The 15,764-nt window shown below is 33.8% G+C and overlaps 1 protein-coding gene and 1 long non-coding RNA gene across 54 annotated transcripts in view; both read left to right on the top strand.

Moving 5' to 3' along the window:
• The window catches only part of arvcfb (ARVCF delta catenin family member b), a 423,234-nt gene that overhangs the window by 337,184 nt on the left and 70,286 nt on the right, over positions 1–15,764 (top strand). For all 51 annotated transcript variants that reach the window (XM_073950724.1, XM_073950712.1, XM_073950705.1 and 48 more), the window contains one exon: positions 14,387–14,504. In XM_073950724.1, coding sequence (XP_073806825.1) covers positions 14,387–14,504 — 118 coding nt within the window. The remainder of the gene's footprint in view (positions 1–14,386; positions 14,505–15,764) is intronic.
• Positions 4,168–10,011, top strand: LOC137495592 (uncharacterized). Of its 3 annotated transcripts, none has more exons than XR_012406876.1 (6): positions 4,168–4,216; positions 5,511–5,544; positions 6,909–6,964; positions 7,058–7,202; positions 7,314–7,390; positions 8,656–10,011. It is a non-coding gene; the product is annotated as an uncharacterized lncRNA (long non-coding RNA). The 3 variants fall into 3 exon arrangements; XR_012406877.1 differs by lacking the exon at positions 4,168–4,216 and adding an exon at positions 4,778–4,915; XR_012406878.1 differs by lacking the exon at positions 4,168–4,216 and adding an exon at positions 4,888–4,902.

The following is a 15,764-nucleotide window of genomic DNA, read 5'->3' as shown; positions in this document are numbered from 1 at the left end:
GTTACTGACTGTACTTCCAATACAATGTTGGTTATAGTAAATATAAGTAAAATACTTTGTAATATCACTGCAAAGACGAAATAGTTTATTTATTAGCGTAGAAAAATCACTTTGTTCAACAGGACTTGGGAAATATTTGTAAAATAATTCAAATTTAACAGGACGGCTATTAATTTTGTGTGATATTGACAGAATTATTTATGCTATTCAATATGTATTATTAAAAAAAAATATTTGCTGTTTGTGTATTTGTACATGTCATAGATAAATATGGTACACAAACCACCAGCATGCGGTGAGAAGTTCTTGTGATAATGAATTCATTCAAATGATTCGTTACAAACGACTGATTCATTTAGAAAGACAAGACGTTAATTTTTATGGATCATTGAATTAGGAGTGCACTCAAATAATATATATATAAAAAAATTATTCATTAATGAAAGGAAGCTCATGGTTTTATTCTGAAATGCACAAAATTTCTTGTTCACCTTTAACTGAAACTCGCATTTTTCAATATGTGCTCATATAGCCTCATTCTATCAGGCTTAACCTCACAGCAAATGTATTTTGACTCTCAAAAACAGGTTTTTATGTAGTTATTTTTTGTAAAGTGTATGACTTTCTCCATACTGTCGGCTTGTACAGTTTTGAAACAACAAGTATGTTTACTTGGACACCAATTTTCAGATTTTAATACGATTAAGACAATATTGTGATTAGGAGTCTACCATGTAAACAGCCATTTTTTTATTAATTTAATCTGACTAAAGTCATAATCAAACTAAACTGAAATCGAATTAGGACATGTGGAGCATTTAGATGTTATTAAAGTACAGTACAGACATGTAAACACCTTAAACTATTACCATCATGTAGGATTTTTGCTGCATTTTGCAACAGGATATTTCATACACACACTGCTGTTTGATGTTATTCTCTGCACCTATTGAGTCAGTAAAGGACCACAGACACATACACTGAGAAATGCTGAGGGTTTTTTTCTCCCATTTGGCGTGCGGTATCAAATTCCATTAAATCAAAACTAATTCAGCAGTTCATACTCCATTTAATATCTCGTTTGTTACAGGGCGCATGCATGAAATGTTCCTGAATGAAAGTTAAAGTGCAAAACTGCAGTTAAAGTCGACAAATTAAAAATGAAACACCCGAAATTACATGAAACTCCGGAGGAAATGTGGATGGCGTGGTGACGCAATGATGTTAATTAAATTATGTGCTAGAACATGTAAAACGGGATCATGAAAGAAACACTCAAAAAGCAACTCATGTAAACACCTTATTCATATTTTTCTCTTATTCAGATTAATAATTCGATTACTGATGTCTATGCAAACGTAGCCAATGATAATATTATCATAAACTGTAAATATGTGGTCAGGATGTTTCTGAAATGTGTGTGTAGAATTTCACCACCAAATAAATGTCGCATTCATCCCTTTTTCTTGAATTTTTCCCTGTGTTGTGGTTTGTGATGTGTTGTGTGTGAAGCTCCCTCTGTTTCCTCTTTAGCAGCCAGGCCTTTAATCTCCTGCTGCTAGTTGTGCTGCAACCTGCTGGGCCCAGTCCAACTTCTGCTTGCTACTCTATATGTGTCTTTTTCTCACTGTGTTTATACACTTTTATCAATTTTTCCTCTATTCCTTGTTTATTTTAGCTATGTTTTTTTTATTGTAACCCATACACCAGCAAACCAAAAAAAAGTTATTGACCAAATTTATGTTGACTTCAACTAATAGCAACCATTAAAAAGAATGGATATAGTTAAATTATTAGCTCTCCTGTAAAATGTTACTACTTTTTCAAGTATGTTGATGTTTTAAGTTTTGATACTGTGTTCAGCCTAAACTGCAGTTTTCAGGCCAAGGTTAAATTGGCAAAGTAGGTTAATTAGGCAAGTCATTGAATAACAGAGCTTTGTTTTGTATTTAAAAAAAATATTGAACAATATCTAATAATATTGACCTTACAATATTTTAAAATAAGTTATTTTATTTTATATTAAATATTTATTTTTACAATATCTAATAATGTGGACCTTAATGGGCCCAAATTGTGCCAAGAAAATATCCCCCACACCATTACAACACAAGCAGCAGCCTAACCATTGAAACAAGGCAGGTTGGATCCATGCTTTCTTGTTGTTGATGCCAAATTCTGAAAAAAAGGTGTGGTCTTCTGCTGCTGTAGCCCTTCCGCTTCAAAGGTGGACGTGCTGTGTGATCAGAGATGCTCTTCTGCATAGTTGTAATTTGAGGTGTACCTAATAAAGTGGCTCATGAGTGTATATATTATAGAAAACACTGTGGAAATGTCCTTGTTTTGTTAAAACTAATTTAGAAAATATTTGAACATGAATAAAAATATCACTGGAGAGCTAATAAGTTTGCCTTCAACTGTGTGTGTATATATGAAATTTATTTTTGAAAATAGCAAAAACAATAGTTTTTTTTTATTTAATTAAAATTGTGGGTAAATCAAATAGTTTTTCAATAATGATGATTTATTTATATTTAGTTCAGAAACGTTACATTGATCTAATGCCTTTCATTTCTTTCCTCCGTCTTTAGAGGAGCATCTAGAAGTGTGTCCTGCATGTGAATTACCCTAAAAAAAGAAATCCCCCATTTCTTGCCTTCTTTTACTCTTGCTCAAGCTCCTTTTCTCTCCTTAGCTCATTCTTGTTTTGTCAGTGCTGTGCCTGCCTCTTGCTCTGTGACAGGTCAATCAGTGTTATCAGGTTAATAGTGCCTCAGCGGGTCTACAGGATGTTTCAGTGAGGGCTGCTTGCACCGCCATCCTGGCATCATGTGTTTGCAGCTCTCAGCAGGTCACCAACACACATCATCAAAGACCTGTGGTTGGGCACAAACGCCACTCCATCCTCATCCTGTCTTTATAGCCTCCGCTCAGCCTGTATCCATGGAAACTGTATCCAGTGACATCTGTTGCCTAGTAAGCTGCTGGAGGCAGAGTTTGGTTCCTGTCTCTCGGTTGGCACCTGGAGACCCTTGATTTATTTCTTTGTCCATTGTGAAAAATGTGCACATTTGTAATTCCCGATTAAGTGCATCCATTTCCTGTTTAAACTTGAGAGATTTGAAGGTTCTTAGCCCAGGGACAAAGTGTTTATCAGTGAGATACTCACTTAGTTTTAGGATTCTGACCATATTTCTTGGAAAAAATATGAAATGTATAGATATATCGGGGTTAGCAGTTTACTGTTATCTGCAGCATGTTTTACCTCCAAAACAACACTGTAAAATTATGTTGGGACAACATGAAGGAATTGAGTTAGCTGATTTTTTTTATAAATTGAAGTGGATTGAACATAAAACAATTAAGTTGTCCACCAAAAAATCAATAATTGTGTTGTTTCAGCTAATTTTATGTAAGTAGTTTAAACAAGCAGAACAGACAGAAGATTTAAGCATTCAAAGCTCACTCACATTTGCTAGTTTTTATGACATCACCATGCACTTCATGTCCTTAGTTGATATTCTGACCAATCAAATGCTGTCTAGTATCTGAAGCATCCATTCCTCTTTAAAAATGAGATTACCTCAGTGACATTTTCTTTGGTTTTGCACTACAAATTTGCTCTTTGGCATTAATCTTAACATTATAAGCTTTTGATTTTCTCAACAATAGTCCTCACGCTTTCAAAGACAAACATAGGAAGGTTTTGTTTTTCAGGTGTTGAAGCCAGGGAAGATCTTTTTTTTTCATTAAAACCGATGTGAAGGGATTTCATTAAAAATTTGCACAAACAGCTGCTTATATATCAAGCATGTTTAAGAAAAACATGCGAAGTGCGCACATCTAGGGCTCTCTTTTTATCGATCTAAGCACGAGTCAAAAGCATTAAGGGCATGTCCGAATTCACTTTTGCTATTTTACACTGTAAATGCGAATAGTATTCCTTACTATCAAAATTCTAGTGTGTTTACTTAATTTTAAGCTAATTGTTGAGTTTACTAGAAATGCATTAGTGTTGCTGACATAGTAAGGTATAAAGTTCCCATAACTAATGTAATTTGAGTAAAATTGCTTATAAGGGCTAAGCCATGCTGTTACGCATGCGTACTGGGTGGTGATTTCCCATCCCCCATCCCGAGTCACAACCAACCGCCACCCAGCAGCGCCATTGAAGGACAGGATTTCATATTGAGAAGATGTACTGCTGTAAATCAAGGTAAACTTTTCGTTTTAATTACTACTTTGATTTTATTTGTATAGTATCAGTAATCTGTTTATTTCCTGCACTTTGTGAAATTGTTTGCTGTTTTGTGAACTAATTAATAGCCCATGATGTTGTGACTAAACGTTTTGACCACTGCACGTTATTTGCAATACTGTCTACTTTACTAGATAAGCTATTTTTAGCTGCTTAGTCCTTTTTAATAACTATTAATAATTTGTAAAGTTAGTAGTAATTTGTAAAGTGGGCGTTATGCTCTAAAAGAGCGGGCCGCGCCATTTTAAATGATGCACTGAGAGAGCAAGAGCGCGCGCAATGATCCGTTCAAATAGATAACACATCTATGTGTTAATAAGTTAACACATAGCTGTAGGTCTACATTTTTAAAAAAGAAAACGAAACCTATTTATCCGCATTACAAATACTGTAACGTTAGTTATCGCTGAACTTTAGTGGCGCTTGTTGTGACGAAAATATGCGTGTTTTTTTTTTAAGATTTACTTTTATGAGATCACCTGCAGGAAGCAGGTGAGGAGATCAGCTGTGATTCGGTCCGGCGTCAGCGAGCGGCTCATGACCAGACCAGTCGTTTTTTTCTCCATGATCGCCGGGGCAGCAGCAGTTTTAACCCGCCGAGGCTTTTAGAACATTATAAAGCAGTTTCTGCTCAAAATGGACCCGTGAGTGTCGTAGGTAATTTAGGATTTCGATGCGATTACGATTCGTGTCACTGTATGAGGCAGATACATATTTACACATGATGCTAAAGTGTGCTTATGCTAACAATCCCTATGAAACTTAAAGTTAAACTTATGAAAATGCGAGAGATATTTAATTAACTCATTTATTTGTTTTATATGCTATTTGTCTTTTCTTTATGCCGTTTTGAAGGTTTATTCCAGTGTTGCCGTTACGTTATTGAGTGTTTTGTATTGCTGTAATGACAAATAAATCTGACCAGACGCGACTGAATATGTGTGATTGATAACGTTAATGATGAAGTGGTATAACTCGTACAACCAAGCACAGAAACATCCCTTTGTTTGCTCAATATCACACAAAGGCATCAACAAGCCTTTGTTATAAGCAAACTTTCTGTAAAGAAACAGGCTTTGCCAAACCTTTTAGTTTGCATTTTTAAAGAAGGTTTCACTAATTTTTAACAATTTAGGGCAAATAAATTTGAACAATTACAAGGTTGTTTAAAATGTAGCACACCATTAGAGTATTGTGAGTGGCATATTTGGTTTGTAATATCATTATACCCTTTATTTATTTTTTATTTCAGACTACCAGTTTGTGAGCTGATATGCAGTGGAAATGTAAGTTTTGCACTTACACATCAAAGAAAACTTTTTGAACAATACCGCACAAGCCATAGAACATATTCATGAATTGTTCTATTAACGTTACCTTGTCTCCATACTGAGTGTCAGGGTAATTTTAAATCGTTTAATGCATTAAAAGTACATTTAACAAAATTCTCAGCAAAGAACTGCATGATCAAGAATAGTCCGAATATTTTGTCCATTTGAATAATCATCTGAGGACTAGTTAGAAATAGGGTTGTTGTGTTGTGATACCATTAATTTATGTTACAATACTATACCAGCTGAAGTATGGTGATACCAAGTAGTATTGCAATACTGTAATTCATAACTTAAATCCATGAAATAAAGAAAAATGTCAGAAATAATATATTGTATATGTTATTATAGGCCTACTTGAATTTAAATAATTCCCTTATTGTTGAAAAAAGTATTTGCACATCTCTTCACCTAAAATGTATTCATTCCAGCAAAAAAAATACATTAAAATAAAGATACATAAAGAAAAGAGCATTTTTCCAACAAACCTAGGCTATATGAAGTGGTCAAAAATTGTTTCCTGTTGCTATTCTGGGTTTTTCATCTATCATACTTTTTTCACACTTATTATCGGATAAGAATCCAAAGTAATTCAAAATTTCACTTTATGAGTCATTCTTTTTAATAGATTGTCACGGTTGTTGTAGCTATTATATCATATTGACAGGAAGAGAAATAAACGAATTCCGATTCAAAATGAACCATCACAAAATATGCAATAGGCTACTATAAAAGGCGCAAATACTACAGTTTTACAACCTTAGAAGGCTCCATAGACTATTAAAATACAATGATCTATTGTTGCTGAATCGTGTAAGTATTTTAGTGACTTTTTCACATGCAGCATTATGTATTGTAGGCAGACTGTTAATGACAATACTACCGTTTACAAACTACAGTGGCACCGCCAGTATCTTGGAGCCATAGTATCACGATACTGCCATAGTACCGGTAAACCGTGCAACCCTAGTCAGAAAGTTCAGTGTCCTTTTAAAGACATCAATTGAGACAAATATTTATTCCACTTTTAATGCGCATAAAAGTAAGGCACACCAGCAACAATGCCATGATTATATTTAATCGGGGGTTGTGTTTATTACTGTTTGGTGACAAGTATAGCTCATGCTTTTGATGACAGGCGCCAGGAGTATTTGGCAGCTTTTATTATTCAAGAACATTTAACTATGTCATGTTAAAGTGTAACATCTGTTGCTAAATGGCATTACATTGTATCATTGCATGTGTTTCTGATTTCTGTTTTTTGTTTTAGAATTTCGCTTAGCCATGTCAATAACACTTTACGTTTTTGTGCACAACAGTGACATCCAGAAGGAAGTCATAGAGGAAACACCAGCTGATGCAAGTGCTGCAGAAGGTTTGTTTTCTTTTCAAAACTTTGTGTGATTTTGTGAATTTGTGTTTTTGAATGTTAATAATGACTAATAATGTTTTGATTGGATCTTTGCAGAATTCAATCGAATATCAGGAAGAAATGTGAGATCCAAGTTCTACGCTGCATTGGACACACACTGCTCGTTTGATTGAAATAAAAAAAAAAAAGGAGAAAATTGCAGAAGAAAACTAGAAGAAATTTTCAACATGTTAATTCAAAGGTATTTTTGTGACATCATCTTTGAATCATAATTTGCATTTGATTGCAATAAATTGCATTTGATGTTTTCATTGGGCTATAATGCATGTCTACCTGTCTTTACTTTTTCAAGGTCATCTGGCAGCAGTTCTCCGGGGTCTTTCAGTCCTTTAGAGGGATGAGTCTAAAGAAATTTTCAGGATGTGTTTTGTAAGTAGTATTATTGTTTCTGCTTTCTTAGACTGGAAATGAAGCAGTCATTCCAGTTTACTTCACTTATTAATAAAAAATTTCAATTTTATAAAAATAAAACAAATGCATTTAATGTAAGTATTTGAAAGTAAGAGGGATGTTATATTATGGCCTTTAGAGCAAGAGCATTGCTATGTACAACAGCTTGTGCCGTCACAGGGTCAGTTAGCTTCATAGGCCAGTGAAGTAATGAATGCATTTCTTTAATTTTTAAACACACTTGTTTTGAAAAGGAGGAAGATTAGCTTGAAAAAAAAATCTTAATAAGTGTAATACCTATGTAATATGTTGAGAAATATAATTTCAGTTGAAAGAACCTGCTGGATTAAGATGTAAAAAGAAAATGTAAAAAGCCACAAAGTCAAAGATGCTCCGTATTATAACCAACCCTGTGAAGTCACCTGCTGTGGGATTGTAGATGGCTGCACCCTTGTTCTAAAAGCCATACTAAAACATCAATTTTCTTATTAAAAAATAGTTATTAATACATTTTTTAAAAGTGTGCTAAATAATGCAAACTTGACTCACTGCTTTAATCTAGCAAAACCAAATGCATTCATGAATCGGTTCCCAATTTATTAAGTTTTCCCTACAAAATATTTATATTGATTATGTAGCACCAATTGGTCTCTCACACATTTGCATTTAATAATTACAGTGTTTCTTTAATTAAAAAAAATTATTGTTCCTTTAGAATAGTATCATGTTCAAGATACTGGAATTTAGTACCAATCTCTGCTGCAATTTTAAGCAGCAAATTTCCTGCTAACATTTTAAGCACTTTTGAGCACATTTTTAAACAGCACTGTTTTGCCATTCTGTTCACATGCTTAACAGAAATGACACTCAACAATGCTCAAATGTTAGCAGGAAATGGATGTTTTTAAAATTACTATATGGATTGGTAATAAATTCCACTATCATGACAAGCCTAGTAGAAGCAGTACAGGCAAATCCATTGTGTTGGTCTACATTGAAGAAGGAGCACCATAGCAAGGCCTTCTTATAAGAAGCATTTGAATGTAAAATGTACTATAAACACAAATAGTCATGCTAATAAGCAACTAGTTAATAGGGTAATTGGTTCCTACTAAAGTGTTACTAAATTAAGCACAAGGAATTGTATTTTTTTCACCTCTGCTTTTGGTCTCCTGGCCACTACAGGCTTTATTAGTGCCATTTAGAATATCAAACTTTACTTATTTTTCTTTCTCTATTCATAGGATGTAATTGTAGAGTCGGACTTCAGTGCAGAAGATGTTGGCCTGCTGACTGTCGTGTGTGAAGATGTCTAAAGAACCTCATTGTGGATGCAATGTGGGCCTTTATACTGGAAGGAAAAGTGGTTATGGACTTTGCCACATGCAGTTTGTCTCTTTTTTTGCTTTGATTTACACACTGAATTTGGACTACCCAAAGACTTTGAGCAATGCATTTGAATTTGTTCAACGTGTGTTGCTTTTGCTGGGAGGGAAGCGTAATGTGTTTTATTCGGCGAGTGCCTATATACTGCTGTGCTTTATGTTTAAAGGTTCAGGTATAATGGCATGTTTAATTACAAAGTGTTGCTTTTTAACATGTTGCTGTTTGCAGTGTTACATTTAGGACTGCAGCATTTTGGTGTTTAAAACACTTTTTTTTTTTTTTTACCAAAAAAGTGTATTGTGATTTATAGGGTTGTCAAAAGTATTGAGTTTGGTACCAATCGGTACTGAAATAAATAAAAAAAAGTCCATCCATTTCCCACTAACATTGCAAGAACTGATTGGCCATTGTGTTCACATGCTCAGTAGATATGACTGATTGGCTTTGAAGGTCATTATTTTTACCACACTTCACCACTGTTCACCAGGTGCAAAGATACAAAGACACTGGATAACTTCAAAGCACTGTCGATCAGTCGATTCATCACCAGATAGCTTATATGTTAGCTTCTAAACAAATCAGCTATCGACATGGCTTTGAAACACTTCAGTGTCTGTGTAACTTTGTTTGGACTCAGTGCAAAATGGTAAACCTATGACAGTCACAGCCAATCACAGTCATTTCTGTTGAGCATGTGAACACAGTGGCCAATCAATGGTGTTTAAGAACGAGCTCAGTAGCACTCAAATGCTGGTGGAAAATGGATATTTTTAATATTTCAGTATTGATTGATACCAAACTCAATACTTTTGACCACACTAATGTGATATTTTCTGTAGGAAAATCTAAACTACACAGTCTAACAAATTAGCTTTAAAGCTTAATATCTGTTCCTCTGTGAGTGTCTATATGCTGCCATGTTTAAGGTGCTGGTGCAATGGCATGTTTAATTACACTAATTCAAGTATCTTTTTTCCAAGTGTCAAGTATTTAAAGTTTTTTTGATAGATTTTTAAACCTTTTCGAAAACTTGTGTTTTAGGGTTGAACATGTTTATTATATTTTTTGTCTGTATTGCTGTTTACAGTATATTACAGCACTTTACAACAGGTTTTTACAAAACTGTATTGTGTACAAGTGTATTGTGATACTAAAATATCACAAGTGTATTGTGAAATTCTGCTAATTTTGTCAAATAAAATGTTTACATTTAAGACCTGTATAATGTCATTACTTGTAGTTGAACTACATATTTTATGTTCAGTTTAATTGAAGAAAATGTGGAAACCGATTGCACGTAGTTTCTTTAGTTGACATTACTTAAAATGGTGGATTAAAACAATGTTGAGACTACTAGCATTCAAGATGTTAACTGAACATGGTAGAACAGTATTAGTTAAATAGAGTTATTAAAGTAATCTTACTATAAAACCCTAAGTAAGATTACTAAATAATGACAAGTATGTTAACTAGAATTTTCTATTAAACTTACTTAATTTTTAACAGTTAGTTTACTTTATAAGTTTTAGTTTTCTTACTTCAAGGCAATAATTAAACTTAACTTAAGATTTCCTTGTAAGTTTATATTGCAAAAATAAGGCAATCGGTTTCCAAACTTTTTTTAAGTAAACTGAACATGTTAGAATTTACAGTGTAAGAATGAAAAAAATACAGTCCTGGCATATGGTCTAACAGGGCTGTGCTTATTCTCTTAAGAGTTGTGGGTGTGTTTTGAGTATAACATGCATTAAACCAATTAGAGTCTCAACTCTGATCAATATTTCCTTTAAGAGTGAGTTGTGTCGTGCCATGACGCATTTGCTATTTACATGGCGGACTTTGTAAGTGGAAAAACTGAAAGCTTTGAGAAAACAATTAAACAAACCATCTGCAGCGAGAGAATAAAAAACAAAGCTCCTCCAATCGGCCTCTTTACTTTCTCTTTACTTTGACTCTTTGTTCCATTACTTTCGCGGATAAGAAAATGGTGTTGTACACACTCCACTGTAGACATCCATTCATTCATTCATTTTCTTGTCGGCTTAGTCCCTTTATTTATCCAGGGTCGCTGTAGTAGAATAAATCGCCAACTTATCCAGCACGTTTTTACACAGCAGCAACCCATCTCTGGGAAACATCCACACACACAGACACTCATACACTACGGACAATTTAGCCTACCCAATTCACCTGTACCGCATGTCTTTGGACTGTGGGGGAAACCGGAGCACCCGGAGGAAACCCACGCAAATGCAGGGAGAACATGCAAACTCCACACAGAAACGCCAACTGAGCCGAGTTTCGAACCAGTGACCTTCTTGCTGTGGGGCGATAGCACTACCTACTGCACCACTGCTTCACCCTCTGTAGACATCTATTAGCCTACATATTTAATTTTGTTTGTTAAGCGCAGAGATTTGTTTCAAAACTATTTCTAAATTCAATTCTAGTAAACAAATAAATGAACAATAATAACGAAGGGTGGTCAAAAAACTGAGTTATATCAAAATATACGTGCTATTCTTATGCCCCATATAGTGATACATACGTCTCCAAAACCCAACAGGTGAACAAATCTAAACTTGTTTTTATTGAAACAAATATAAATGTGCAGATAATATATAATACAGATAATAATAATACTATTATATAAATGCAAATTGTCATGAATAAACTGAAAAAAAACCTTGAGATGATAATATGATATTTCATATAGAGATGAGATGATATTTTACAATGTATAAGGGTTAATTTACTCAAGAATGTAAATGTTGTTATTAATGACCTTCATTCATATGGTTTGTTCATATGCAAAGCACAAATGAAGGTATTTTAGATGAATTCCGAGAGCTCCCTCATCTTCCACAGCAATGGTCACAAGATGTCCAGAAAGTCCAGAAAAGCAACCAAAAACATTCTCAAAGCATTCCAGGGTGCACCTTTATTACATGCAATATGGTGTTGATGTTGTGCTGCTGACAATAATGCATACATCGATGATCAATAAAAGTGTCTGTTGTAAACATACATCCTGATCAGATGCCTAAGACATTGAAATAAGACATAAGACATTTATTTTGGTTATTTATGATTTACTTGACTATTATTTAAGCACAATCATTCCACATGACCTGTACCTGCATTTATAATTAGGGATTTTCCTGGCATCGGAGTAAATACCATCAAACAACTATAGATTTTTTTTGTTTATGCAGTCCCACAATGCCATGTGTTCAATTTTCAAACTGTGATTTAGGTCCAAGCAATTGTAGGCAATTGTCCATACTGTGCTAACTGTCTTTCAGGCATTCGGGAGAAAAAAGACAGGTAGCTATAAAATCACAATCCATCTCTCTTATATCTGGGCCGCAGCCACAACAGATGTACAGCTGGAAAACGTTACACTCCATATGGGTGTTATACTGCAAATGGGTTTAAATTTCTCATGCTGGAAAGAGACCCGTTTGTTTGGCAGGTTGCTGGTTTCATTTATGTTTTCTCCAGTTGTCTTTTCATAGTGATGACTTTTTTTATGGGTCGGAGTTTAACTTGGCAATCTAGTTATAAAAATCTACAGCTTGAACAGCTGGTAGGAAAGCATTTTCAGGATAAAGGATGAAGAACCCAGATGGCTTCTGATTCCTGCTCAGGTTGTTGACACATCTTACATTCTGTTCATTTTTTTATGTGAACTAAACTTCACTGAGATCATCAATGATGGGGTGTTAGGAAGTTTAAATGTTTGATACAGTTTGAATGTCTGTACATTGTTTATCATATGTGTCCATTAAGATCTTGAAAAATAATCAGTGTGTATATGAAGAGTTTAGATATAAAAACCTCTAAGTGCCATCTAAAATTAGCCTTTTTCTCAGTTCGTTGTTTGTAGTTTCAGTAATTTTGCTTTTATTGCAATAGGTCATAGGTTATTTTCATTGCCTTTAATGTGAAATAACTGAACATAAGCATAGGAGATTGAGAAAAATGCAACTTTTAAAAAACAAATTGCAGAGAGAACTTAAAAGTTTTGGCATCTGAACACTTTACACTGCAAAAAATGCTTTTCTTACTTAGATTTTTTTTAATCTTGTTTCTAGTCTAAATATCTCAATATTTTTTTAATCAATAAGCATTTTCTAGACAAGCAAAACTTATTGTCTTGTTTTAAGAATTATTATGCCAAAATTAAGTGAGTTTTTCCTTAAAATAAGCAAAGTAATCTGTCAACAGGGTAAGCAAAATAATCTTATTTTAAATCAAAAACAATATTATTTTTCTTACCCCATGGACAGATCACTTTGCTTGTTTTAAAGAGAAACTCACTCAATTTTAACTCATTATTTTGCAAAACATGACTATAATATTACGTGTCTATAAAATGTATCTTGATAATTTTTATTTTTTTTTTTAGCATTTACTGGATTAATTAAATGTTAATATTTTATTTGTTTTATAAAGGTCTAATAAAAAATTTTCCGATTTGAATTAATAATAATGTGTTTTAAAGCATACTTTTTTCTTTTTTTTCAGAAAATGACAATTGGACAAAAATAAAATGTTTTTGTTTGTTGTTATTGAGAATCAGAGTTATTTTACCAAATATTGCTTTTCTTAACTTTACTAACTCATTTAAAATTAAAACATTTATTATTGTGTAAAAAATGTATAACATAGCTTTTTGCATTATTTTTGCATTATTTTGTACAAAAAGCAAATCTTTGTAAATAACGACAGTTTTATTAAAATATAGTGGTCATGAGTGGTTTACAGAATAAAACCAAAATTACGTTTATAAATCATAAATCCAAAATCTTTTATTTTATTATTTTATTTAAATTTTTTTTTTTTTTTTTTGCATATATACTGTCAAGTCCAAGATTATTAATACCCAGGATATGTATAATTTCAGGCTTAACTATATAGTAATATATCGTACACTGTCGTACACTGAAAAAAAATATTTCTGCAAAACTGTTGCAAACTATTTATATAGGCTGAATTTAGTAATGTTCAACTTAAGCACAATCTCCCCACAGCAAGAGTTGGCTGGGTCAGTTGGCATTTCTGTCTGGATTTTGCATGTTCTCCCTGTGTTGGGTTTCCTCCGGGTGCTCTCGTTTCCCCCACAAGTCCAAAGACATGCCGTATAGGTGAATTGAACTAAATTGGTCGTAGTGTATGTGTGTGAATGCAAGAGTGTATGGGTGTTTCCCAATGTTGGGTTGCAGCTGGTAGCACATCCACTGTGTAAAACATATGCTGGATAAGTTGGTGGTAAATTCCAGTGTGGCGACCCCTGATTAATAAAGGGACTAAGCCAAAAAGAAATGAATGAATCTGTCAATCAACTAAATAAGTTTGTTTAAATTCAGCCCATGAATTGTTTTCAAACACTTATCTAATAAAAAAATCAGTAAATCCAGTGAATCAACTCTGAATAATTTTTTTCAGTGTACTTCTACAAGAGCAGTTTGAGAACAGTTTCAAAGTAGCTTCCTTCAGCAATTTGTTTTTCCAAATGTGTCAGCTTATGATGTGTAATTAGTGCAAATGACTGGTGCTTACCCATGTATTTTCTGTTTGTGGTAGGAATGTGAGTTCAGACGGCGCAGAGGCGCGCAGACGCTTGAGGGAGTGTGAGGGACTGGTGGATGCTTTGCTGCATGCACTTCAGTCTGCTGTGGGCAAGAAGGACATGGATAACAAGGTAAGGGTTTTCAGCAGAAAGAGCTGCATGGTTCCTGCATACATCATTGTTTAATCGTCATTTCACAGGCACACTTTAAAAAACTGAACTGAATCATCATTAAAAACTGTTGAAATCAGAATAATTAAACCCCCTTTGAATTTTTTAAATCTTTTTTTTATATATATTTACCAAATTATGTTTTCAATAGTCTACAGAACAAACCATTGTTATACAATAACTTGCCTGATTACCCTAACCTGCCTAGTTAACTTAATTAACCTAGTCAAGCCTTTAAATGGCACTTTAAGCTGTATAGAAGTGTCTTGAAAAATATCTAGCAAAACAATATTTACTGTCATCATAGCAAAGATAAAATAAATCAGTTATTAGAACTGAGTTATTAAAACTATTATGTTTTAACTATGTTTAAATGCTGTGGACTACAAACCTCCAGCTGTTGCCGTGATTTCAAAGTGCAAATGTGGTGTAAAAATCACTTTAATATCATTCAGTTAAGTTTAATATAATCAATTAAAAGCATATTAGGCATCAATTAAAATCATAATCTCTTTAAGAGTAATAAAGCATGTCCTCCTAGGCTTCAGTTCATGGAATCAGGTAAACACAGTGGAGACACTTCCCTGTCTTAGCATATGTAACCCAGTGAGGTATAAAACAATGCATTGCATCGCAAAAACAAAACAATGCATCACTCGTCTATGTTGTGTAAAATGTTTGTAGCCCACCCCCCTGTTGTCTGCAACAATGCTCTCATGATACAGAAATGCTCAACAGAAATGACTGCAATTGGCTGTGAAGGTCAGTTCATCTCACTTCACTGAGTGTAAACACATTTACATGGACACTGGAGCATTTTATAGCCACAAAGATCTGTCGTTTCATCAGCAGATCGCTCGTCTACGTTTGCACTCAGTAAACATTAGTGAAGTGCGGTAAACTGATGACCTTTAGAGCCAATCATAATCATCTCTGTTGAGCCCTGTTGAACACAATGGCAAATCAACTGTGTTTAAGAATGTATCGAAAGAAATTCAGTTACGTGACAAGTCTAATATAGTGAAAGAATCATTTAATTTACTTGAGTTTGATAAATGGCATCTAAAACGTGTGTTTGGGAAAGATAACGTTAGCTAACTAGTGCTACTTCCCTTAACTTAGCTGAAAATGAAGTTGGATAACCCTTTTTATTTTCACTATCCATTCAGAAAGCAGTGAGATGATAAATTTGTGTCACTTTCTTTTCGCTAATAAGCCAGG

The sequence above is a fragment of the Danio rerio genome, chromosome 5, assembly GCF_049306965.1.
Source record: "Danio rerio strain Tuebingen ecotype United States chromosome 5, GRCz12tu, whole genome shotgun sequence".
In the NCBI taxonomy this organism is placed as follows: Eukaryota; Metazoa; Chordata; class Actinopteri; order Cypriniformes; family Danionidae; genus Danio; species Danio rerio.
The sequence above is the reverse complement of the archived record's forward strand: the minus strand, read 5'-3'. Positions and strand labels throughout refer to the sequence as shown.